Source organism: Falco peregrinus, chromosome Z, assembly GCF_023634155.1.
Source record: "Falco peregrinus isolate bFalPer1 chromosome Z, bFalPer1.pri, whole genome shotgun sequence".
In the NCBI taxonomy this organism is placed as follows: Eukaryota; Metazoa; Chordata; class Aves; order Falconiformes; family Falconidae; genus Falco; species Falco peregrinus.
In genome coordinates, this window is record NC_073739.1 from 42,333,144 (window position 1) to 42,344,167 (window position 11,024).

The 11,024-nt window shown below is 42.8% G+C and overlaps 1 protein-coding gene across 4 annotated transcripts; it reads right to left on the reverse strand.

Annotated features, from left to right (window-relative positions):
- Positions 1 to 5,189: 5,189 nt before the first annotated feature.
- On the reverse strand, positions 5,190 to 10,717 carry IDNK (IDNK gluconokinase). 4 transcript variants are annotated; one of them, XM_055790902.1, is made up of 5 exons: positions 10,665 to 10,717; positions 10,331 to 10,361; positions 9,947 to 10,033; positions 8,364 to 8,407; positions 5,190 to 6,207 (listed from the first exon to the last, which is right to left on the reverse strand). In XM_055790902.1, the coding sequence occupies exons 3-5, from the start codon at positions 9,974 to 9,976 to the stop codon at positions 5,847 to 5,849; spliced, it is 435 nt and encodes a 144-aa protein (XP_055646877.1). In that variant the 5' UTR covers positions 9,977 to 10,033; positions 10,331 to 10,361; positions 10,665 to 10,717; the 3' UTR covers positions 5,190 to 5,846. The 4 variants fall into 4 exon arrangements, with proteins under 4 accessions (XP_055646877.1, XP_055646876.1, XP_055646878.1 ...); XM_055790901.1 differs by lacking the exon at positions 10,665 to 10,717 and adding an exon at positions 10,517 to 10,623; XM_055790903.1 differs by lacking the exons at positions 10,331 to 10,361; positions 10,665 to 10,717 and adding an exon at positions 10,517 to 10,641.
- Between the last annotated feature and the right edge of the window lie 307 nt (positions 10,718 to 11,024).

The window sequence follows — 11,024 nt, forward strand, 5'->3', positions numbered from 1 at the left end:
TGCTACTCTGTGTGTGTGTGTGTGTTACTGAATAGCATCTGCTTTTTATTGGTCGTCTTCGTCAGTGTAGTTGTGAATATGCTCACTGAATTCCTGTAGTGCTTTTAAACACTGGGTTTGAACATTCTTTTTCTGGTACAAGTATTAATTCATTTTGCTCTAAAAATCATTGCTTGCAAATAGCTTAACTCAAGGTTGTTAATCACTTTGAAGGGAAATTATAATGCAACACGAAGGAAGAAGCTGAGCACACTTCAGCATATAGTGAAATTGTAAAAACTTTTGTGAAAGCCATGTATGCAGTTTTGTTGGCAGTAGCTGTGTTGTATTCTTACCACAGAAGGGAAGTTTCAGTCACTGTCTAGTAATCTTGTCTTACTTTGGCAGTAAGTAAGTTGATCAAATACTGGTGATGCATGGCACTGGGAAAATTTCAGGAAGTTCTGGTTAGCAGCCTCTGCCGCTGGATCAAAGTCTCATAGAGGTAACAGCATGAAGTGTTAAAATAAAGAGGAATAGATTAAAATAGAATCTATTGGTAAGATAAAAGGTTTTGATTATATTAAATTCAAAATACCTATAGTTTGGGTGCAAAATTATTGCCAAGCCAGTGATCAGACCCATCATCATACCTTCACAGTGACTTCTATTGGGTGGGTAGCTTTCATTGCACCAAGTGCATGACTGTGATAGGGAGGTGATACAGATAGCAAGTAGTTTCTGTAGAATAATCACTACCTTTTTACAGTTACTTTCACAAGACTTTGTTAGGATCTTCAGAGTAACTAATCTGACTATAACATGCCTTACTGGGGCCTTGTTTTAATAAATTTAAGACCCCTCATCATACAGAAGGCAAGTCCTTTTGAGAATACAATCTGTAACATGCAGAAAGCCTACTGTCAAATGAAAAGGTTGGGTGGGGAAGGGAGTAATTTTAGCAAGCTTTACCAAGGCACTAAACCAATGAATCTAATTGGCATGAATGCTTTCTTGAGACAGTATGCAGTTCACCTATGTAAGTATTTCAGTTGCATGTTACAAACTAGGAGATGCTATATTTGAAGTAAAATTTTATTGCAATTCAGCAAGAGGTGAAATTTGATCTACATTCTACAGTGAGCCTTGAGCTAAGTTTCCTTCTTGAAATACAGGTGATATTTATCAGTAAGTATTGTCAACTAGTAACAACAGTTACTGACTTTCTGTAAGTGATGGTAAAACACTGAGCCAGCTTTTGCATAGGAGGGATTTTCAGAAAACACAGTAAATGGAATAAAGTTTGTAAGTAGGGTAGACTTTTTATTAATCTTTAACAATAAAAGAATGATAACACTTGGTGGTGTAATGGCATATTACAGTGTTTCTGTTAGTGCACTGCTTCCCCATCCCCCATTGCTGCTTTTACCATCTTTCTAAAATTCTCTCTTAAGAAGTATGATCTACCTCTTCTTTCAGGAGCCGTTATAGTTAACTGCAAGCACTTTGGTAACTTGTATTTGAACTGCTTGCATTTTGGACCAGAAAAAGGGCATGTCTGCCTGAAGCTTGTCTCTGTTTTCTTTTCCTTTTCCCCTACACTGGACCAAATGATCTGGTAGGATTGATCCGGTCTACAGAGCTGCCTTGCCCGATAATCAAACTATTGCTAGAGATAGTAACTATTGCTAGAGATAGTAACTGCTGCAAAAAGAAAAAGCTGGAAGTCATGGTAGTGTGAATTGACAGATGCCATTTAAAATATGTATATTCAAATCAAAGGTTGTTACAGTACTGTTGGGAATGTGACAGCAAGATTTCTAGTTTTAAGGATGTGGTTTCTTCTTGGTCCAGTGCCTGCCTAATAAAATAACCACCTCAATTTAGAGCAGAGTTGCCAGGCAGCTGGGGTTGTTCCTTTGCCCGTATAGACAACCTGTGTAGTTTTAAGAAGGTTGTACCTTTTCTGTATGTAATGTATGAATGGATACTGTTACTGGGATCTAGCATTTCATTTGTATTTCCTCATAGCATTGCAAAATGCTTATGCTGTATTAGGTACAGTATTTACACAGCATGTTACAAACTATGCTTAGCATAAAATCTTGAGGAGGTATAGAGCATCTATCTTCCATAGATAAATTGTGCTCATGGCAGAAACATGGCAGAGAAAAAAAATTTTTAACTCCAGATGTTTCCTTCTTAGCTTTTGCTGCCTTTGCTAAATGAATTTCAAAATACAGACAGAAAGCTTGCATCCCAATAACCTGAGCTAAACATAAATAACCTGCCCAACTAACCTGAACACAACATCCCTAATAGTGTTCAGTTCACTTAAAAAAAAGGCAGGGGGTGGGGTGGGGTGTAAATGAAAGGTGGGGTTGTCTTTTGGCAGGTAAATGAAACTTAAGTACAGGGATTCTTCTGCGATCTCTTCCTTCCACTCTACACATGCCAAGCCTCCTTGAAATCAAGAGTGGTTTTATGTGGTTAGCATTTGGGTAACTGACATCTGTTAATTTGTGATGCACAAGATGTAAATGAAGAGAAGTAATGCTTTTTTATAGTTTAGAACAGCAGATAACAACAGATTAAGTTGACAACAACCTTTTATGCAGTATCTGAAACTGTCTCAAATTATGGAGCTGGGGTCCACAGCCAGGCATGCAAAATGCGAATGTGCTGTTCTTTTAAATAATTTGCACTTTCCTGCAGCTGCATGTGAACAGGCTGGCAGAAAACTGGAGGCTTTTCCCGTGTAGGGGAAAAAAGCCAGCCACTCCTGCAATCCCCTGTGGATTTAGCATTGCAAAGGTCAGGTATGTGGCACTGTGGCAAAAGTTTTAGTAAACTAACGGTTCTGTCCAGCTCGTTACACAAGCATGGTCCTGTGTTGGGGAAAATAAACTGAATGTGAGATGGAGCTAATGGAAGGTTTCCCAGGAGCCTTGCAATCTTCCTTTTCTAAATAAAAAGCAAGCCAGAAGAGTGTAGAGGTAAAGCATCTGTAAGAAGTTGTGTTCGTGAAGATTTCACCTGCACCGTAACTGCTTCTTGGTTTCTACTTGTTTATGGAGCGGGCAGGTTGTGCAGTTTTTTTGGCTTCATGTCCCTCTCTGAGATAAAGTATGGTGGAGGCAAACTCCTGCCTTTTCTGAGATTCAGAGAGAAATGCAGATGCTTGGCATTATCTTCAGATCCATATTCTGAGAAAAACTGATGTGTGTTTAACGTTTTGCTGTGTTTGTTCACTTACTGTCAGCTGCCCTTTCTTGGAAATGGGAGGTTCTCATGAGCACCAAGTCTGCAAAATATGACTAGCTTTAGGTAGGTGCTGATAATTCCTAGTTAATGTGGGGGCTAGAACAGTGAAGATACAGAGGTGTCTTCTGTTAATGGAAGTGGGAATTGCAAGCTTCAGGCACCAGCTGACCAGGACTTGACAGACTAAAGTACTGAACTCCAGGCTGTGAAAACTACATGTATCTTGTGACATGTTTATCTAAATGGTTGCTTTGTTGTCCTTTCAGAATCATTTGAACTGTAGAAATACCTGTTTTGCTTTAAGTAAAAGCAAAAGGCAAAATATTAAAAAGCTAAGGAAAGGAAATACTCCTGTCACGGGAGCTAAGAGTGAGAAATACCGCAACCTAATTTGACAAAGCATGACTTGGCTGTAAGTAAGAACATACTGTTTTGTTCAGAAAAGACTTACAAAACCCTAGGTGCTTACATTGGCTTTCCTAAGAGGGAATAGTTTTTAAGTGTTGAGTACAATTTTCTGCTGGTGCCAGCAGCTTCGGGAGCATCCCATAAAAGCTGACAAACAGATCTCAAAATCGGGAGTCTAGTCTTTTCAGAACTCATGCTTGAGAATGTTGCCCAACTATTGTTTTTTTAAGGTCTGATCATATCTGTGACAGGGTGCAGCTGCTTTCCCATCACTGTTCAGTGTCCTGACCTAGTTTTACTCTGTCTGAAAAAAAGTGAGCACAGATCTCTATTTAGTAATGGGTATATTACAGAGGCTTTCTTTGTAAAATTGTGTATTGGGAAAATAGGAAGACATCACAAAAAGCGGGAGGTACCACGAGAGGGTGCCGTTTCTTTGACTATCACAGCTACTAAACCTTCACCGTTCTGACAAGTCACTTTGTCTGAAGAGGTGCCTAGTCGCTGAAGTTTGATGGTGCTAAGGATCAGACAGACATACCTGTCTTTTGCACATACCTTTGCCTCTGTTTTAAGCTTGCACCTTGGCTCTCACCATAACCAGACTCTGAACTGAGAGCAAGCCCTGTTTCTAATGCTGCTGTGCTGTACAGCAGGAGACTAAAACTGGTAACAGCCTGGTAATCTCCCTCTGGGTCACGAACAAACATGAAAAGGCCACTTCTGTGTGGGTATGTTAACATACACAACCCCAAATCTGTTTCTAAGAATGTCTGCTTTCACTCAAGTAACACCTATTTATTGTACTGATCCAAGCACAGTAGTTTGTCTAGTGAACTACAAAGCCCTTACTACTCATACATAATGAAAACTAAGACAAATGTTTGTCTTGGTTATCAGAGTTATCCAGGTAAAAATTACACCAAAGATGTTTTGAAACATGAGTTTTGATTCTAAAGGAGTTCATCTGTCATCCTAGAAATGAAAAAATTGCATGACAGTAAAAATGATCCATGTGCAATGGCATCCATTCAGATGTGACCCAAATATTTGTTTCTTACAGAAACTATCTGTAGATTTCATTAAGCTAAACATGGCATCCCTTGTGTAACAAGACATAAAGAACTTTTTAAGAAACTCTGGCAATAAAAAAGGATTTCAGCCTTAAATTCTGTGAGTTAGGTAACAGACAGGCTATTTGGAATTTTCCAATCACCAAAAAAAAAGTGAGAAATGTGCATTAGAAATAGTTTGATCTTAAGCTTTAAAGCAGTTGTATGAACACCTATCCATATGCATGTGTTGGAGTGGGTATTGGCAGAGGTGGAAAACTAAAGCACACACCAGAAAAGGGAAGTGAAGGAGGAGGTCCAACTGTGAGAGAGGTATTAGTTTTTCTATAAGAAGGAAATGTCTATCAATCTTGTATTATTTTCACTCAATTTGTATAGAGTATTGATCACTGGTTGACTCACTCTCCACTGTACCTCATTAATGCGTGTGCTTTATACATGAAAACCATGAGCTGAGAGCCAATATGATGCCACTTACACTTTATTTCTAAAACTTTCCATACAATTAATTGCATTTTGTATATTGCCTCACCACCACTACCTTTTTTTCCTCACATTTTTCAGCTGGGTGTTCAGTAAGAGTTCACAAAAGTTCTCATGAGGTCACCAGTGCCCTGGTTAGCTAGGACACAAAGCTACAATTTACTGAAGATCTGGTAGTGAGACAGTGGTAGTGTCAGGCGCAGAACTTCATCATCCGTGTTCCTGCCTCTTACACTTCTAGAAAAATAGATTGTTTCTAACAAAGCTGTAAATTATTTCATCACTTAATAGCAGAAGTGCCCATGTCCACAGAGTAAAAATTAAAATGAGGAAAATTAATTATTGTGTATGACCCTTGGCAGGATATTCAAAAGCAGGCTTTTCCTAAAATGGGAGTTTTAACTTCATATGGTGAAGGGTTAAAGAAGTTGACAGTTTTTGAAAATTTCATCTTGCACATCTTCTACAGAGCCATGATAAAAATACTAAAAAAAAAGCTCTTAATATTGCAATCCATTTAAGTACCAAGAAAAACAATTTGTTTCTATTTAATAATTAAGTTTTTAACTTAATAATTAAAATGCTGTTTCACAATCTTAATATCTTAAAAGATAATTTCTGCATGTGTAGTTCAGGGTATTACTCTAGAAGAGCCTCATCCTGCAAAATGGCACTCTCTATCTCCAGCAATATCTTGGGGAGAGATTTTTCTAGACTGACGGTAATAAAATTTTCTGGTGCTGTAGGAGGCTCCAGAGTATCAAACTGAGACTTGAGAAGTTCAGGTGGCATGAAATGTCCTCTCCTCTTCTCCAGGCGGCCAGCAATAATGTTTATAGGCCCATGCAAATGAACAAAGAGGATCTTCAGTGCTGGCTTTTCTCCTGGTTGTGCTGGCTGGTTGCTTTCAATTGCAGATGCTCCGCTAACTAATACAAGCCTGTACATCTTCTTCAGTGCAGAACAGGCCAGAACAGCATCTTGGCTACGCGAGTCTTCTCTATCAAAAATGAAAGAAGAAAAAAATACATCCACGTGTGGTATAACAAAATGTTATTCTGTATTAGTTCTACTGAACAAGGGAGATGAGACCCGGATCCCTGCAGAGGACAGCCTTGGGAGAAGCGGCATTTTTTCATAATTTTGACAGGATTTTGAAATCAAATTACCAATGCAGGTGAAGATGTGATTTGAAAGCGAGGTCAGGCTAGCCAGCCTCTTGGTAAAATGTAAATCTTGGGAACATTTTCTATTAGCCACCATTCTTTCCCAAATCAAATTTAGTTCTAGCACTGGGAAGTATCACCATCATTTCCCCACTTGCTGAGAACAGCAGCAACTGAATATCCATACAAACTCCCATCTGTTATCTATAAAATTACTGTACTAATCTGTTCAGAGTATGTGGCTGCTGAACAGTACAGGCCTCTGTTCTTAAATACATACGGAGGTATACTTTCAACACCTGTTTTCATTGTGTCATATTTAACTGTAATGTTCTATTCTATGTTTCCTGTAATGGCAGCACTGCATATATGTCCACTTCAAGTTAAACAAGGGATTGGATGCAAGTAAATTAATGCCTTGCACATAGGATTTTTTACTGGTAAAGTTTCTTAAAATAAAGGAAGCATTAAATGGTGGGTGTGTCTGTTTCATTGAAAAGCAAATCCAGAATTAGTTTTGTAATCAAATTAAAATTAGGTATGAATCTATTTAAAAATTATGCTCTGTTCATCAGATTTTGGTGCACAAGGAAACAAGAACTTATAATATCTACTATTTTCACCTAGGTAAGCCAATGCCAGCCTCAGCTACTTGTACCAGTAATTAAAACACTGGCATTAGGGTCTTTTAAAGTATACTTGATTTTGCAAAGTTTCTGGAGCTGGGCAGTAGCCTTGGGCTAGCATGTAACATAAGGCAATGGATCCAGAGTAACAATCCAGACAAACTTCTCAGTAAATGAGCCCGCACCAATGAGGTATGCTCACCTGGTGTGCTCAAGCAAGGAACAGCCACGGTGTAAAGGCAAGCTAAAGAGTCCCTGCTCTCCCAGCCTTTCCTCATTTGGGAGGCGCTTCAGTCCCTTCATCACCTACATGGCCCATCACTGGATACTCTCCAGTATGTTCATGTCTCTGTCATGATGGAGAACCCAGAAATGAACACAGCACTCCAGGTGTGGCCTCACGAGTGCTAAGTAGAGGGAAAGGATCACTTCCCTCGACCTGCTGGCAATACTTTGTGTAATACAGCCCAGGATATTGCTGGCCTGCCTTTTCAGAAGAGCACATTGCTGGCTCATTCAGCTTGGGTGTCTGCCACAGCACCTCCACAGGTCCTTTTCTGCTAAGCTGCTTTCCAGCTGGGTGCCGGGCAGTGTCTGTACTGGTGCCTGGGGCTGTTCCTCCCCAGGGGGAGGCCTTTGCACTTCTTAAACTGCATGGAGTTCCTGCCAGCCCATTTCCACAGCCTATCAAGGTCCCTCTAGACCCGCCACCCCTCGCAGTTTGATGTCATCTGCAAACTTGCTGAGAGTTCACTTTGCCCCATCACCCAGATCATTAATGAAGATGTTAAACAGGACAGGACCCAGCACTGACCCCTGGGGTATACCACTAAGTTACCGGCCTCCGGACAGACTTCGTGCCACTGATCACCACCCTTTGCACCTGGCTGTTCAGCCAGTTTTCAATCCACCTCACTGTCTGCTCATCCAGCACTTAACTTCCATCAGCTTCTCTATAAGGATCCTATGGCAGATGATGTCAAGCAAACTTGACACTGTATCTTTAACAATATTTTATAAAATTTTATCCTGCTGTCACTATTGGTGGATTTTGTGGTTATGTACTTTGTAAGTATCTAATGTCAGGCGTGTTACTGAACTGGATCCTTGAAATTATTTTTACACAGACAGTAGAAAAACAACTATCATTGGCAACAATTTCCCAACACTTTTATTCAGGCATTATCTCACCCTTAGCAATTACTGTGACAGCTTAGATAAATGAAAATGGAATGGCTTTACTACCTGCAGAATATTTTTATACTACTACATACATTTCTGCTTTGGAATGCAATGGAGAAAAATACTTTTGGTACTTTTTATTTTCTTTAGCCTAAACTCCTCACAGCTAGATGTTCTCTTACCTCCTTAGTATATCATGCAATACACAAAGCCAGGGAATCCTGTCCTAGATAGAAAACAAGTTAGTTCAAAATTGTTTATGAAATTGATTTGAAACAATTAGTTCCAACATCTAGAGCATTTTGACTAGAGATGAAAATTAGCATTAAACTGTACAGCAAGTTCAGTTTTGATTCTCATTCTTCCTAACGCAGATTCACCTGAAGGCTAACAAGAAGTGCTCATGTTGTCAGTACGATGTTTTTAGTGGAATAGTACTTTTTACATTACAGATACCTGGAACTATCTGATGGAAGTAGTTTGTATTTACATGTAGCATGCATGTTGTAAACCTTTGAATGACAGTCAACTTCTCTCTTGCTTCCATTATACAATTCAAATGTACAGCCTGAATTGTTGTTTCTTTTTCCTTGTATCTTGGCACATACACACAATGCTTTGGATCAAAGTTGAGATTTTCAGGAACAGATTTAAATTTAGTTATCTGCAATAAAATATATCATTTTTATGTCGGTAGCAATCACAAATGTGTTGTCATAGCCACAATTTTGCAATACTTCTGCTTGGTAGTTAGGCAAACACAATGTGAGTGGTCGATCAACTTCTTATTATAATCTTATTTTAAATGTTAAGCTCCCAGAAACATTTTTTTGTACATATTGAGTACTAAACAACTGCTCCCATTTCATCTTTCAATGCTGTTATTGCTGAGTGAGTACAATAAATGATAAATGGACAAATAAATGCAACAACTCTTTGTTATTGTCATTACAGAATCATGTCCCACTGGAAGGCACTCACAATTTTGCATCTCTGGAGCTTCAGAAGAGATGCTTCCCTCTTGCTCACACTATACGCCAATGGTTTAGTCATTCCTTTGCACAGTGCTGCTTTAGACGACATGCTAGCATATATGAACTTCCAACTAATACTGAAAGATTAAAGTTTCTAGAACCTACAATATTGTTTTTCAGACTATACAGAGTGCTTTGAAGAACTCCCTAGCTCAGCTTTGTTTCTAGATATTTCACAGAAAAAGTTCAAGAGGTGTCATCTTGTAACTTTTCTAATCACTCAAGTCTCTCAATTTGTAAGTATTGTGAAACTAACTTGATCTTTTCTACCTGTTTAAGCTTGAACAACAGGCTGAAGGGAAGGAAGGACGTTTTAAGGAGCCTGTAAAACAGAATCTTGTGGACTAATCACTGCAGTAACTGAAAGTGATGAAATGTACTTCACTAGAAATATTTGCTTGTCTTCTTGTACTTAACTCGAAGCAACAGCATGTAATCTAAAGCTGCGACCTGTATATTGATGTAGAGGGAGAGACTTCTGAGAGAGAAATCCTGAATCAGAAGCAACCGCCTTGTGAGCTACCAAGCACACTTTGATAAAACTACTTTGTTTACTCAGAAATCTTTGTAACACAAGAAGCCTCCCCCTTACCGGCTGCAGACCTGTAATTTCAGCCTGTGCCTACAGTCAGCCTAGTCCACCTGAAGTACAACTCACTGCAGTGGGATGTGCCAGAGGTTACTCAGGTAACTGTGTCGATGGCTGTTCTTTCAGGGTGTATACAAGGTACCTCGTCATTTAGTGGTATTCCTTCTGCCATCTTCTTTTTGTTCTCTGGAGAATGGTAATCATCAGCATCGTAGAATTTCCATCCGAGCTAAGAAAAAAAATATATAAATTATTGATCATTCAGACAAACCAGGTGAGCTAACAAGGCTCCCAGGCTTTATGACGATGTAATTTCTACGCCAAGCCTCTTGCACCACAGCATGGATCACCACTTACGTCATGTTGATTAGCAACAATTACAACGTCGGCTCAGCAGCAGCAACCGCTGACACAGCGCGGCGCGGCGCTGAGCGCGCCCCCGCCCCACCCCGCCCGGCCCGGCCCGGCCCGGCCGCCCGCAGGCAGGGGGCTGCCCGCCGCCCCCGGAGCCGGCACGGCCACGCACCTTGGCTGCCAGGCGCGACCCCACCGTGGTCCTGCAGGGAAGCAACGAGAGTCGGTTAGAGCCTGCCCTGGCCCTCGGGCAAGGGGCTGAGACCCCCGCCCCCGCAGACCGGCTCCGGCAGCCTGCGGCGACGGCGAGTCGGAAACACCCGCCCGGGGCAGCCCCCGCCGCCCGCCCGGTACCTACTTCCCCGAGCCGCTGACGCCCATCACCACCACCAGCACCATGGCTGCCGGCCCGCCGCGGCGCTCCCCGCCGCCTCTCCCCGCTCCCCTCTCCTGCCTCCGCGCCGCCGCCCCGGCCCCCTCCCCGGCTGCGGGAGGCGTGTGCGTACCCGCCCGCAGGCTTCGGGCGCGGAGGGCGGCGCCGCGGGGAGGTGGGGAAAGCACCGCCTCCTGGCCCCGCCCGCCCCGCGCGCCCCCGCCCGCCCCGCGCGCCCCGCCCGCCCCGCGCGCCCCGCCCGCCCCGCGCGCCCCGCCCGCCCCGCGCGCCCCGCCCGCCCCGCGCGCCCCCGCCCGCCCCGCGCGCCCCGCCCGCCCCGCGCGCCCCGCCCGCCCCGCGCGCCCCCGCCCGCCCCGCGCGCCCCCGCCCGCCCCCGCGCGCCCCGCCCGCCCCGCGCGCCCCGCCCGCCCCGCGCGCCCCGCCCGCCCCGCGCGCCCCGCCCGCCCCGCGCGCCCCGCCCGCCCCCGCGCGC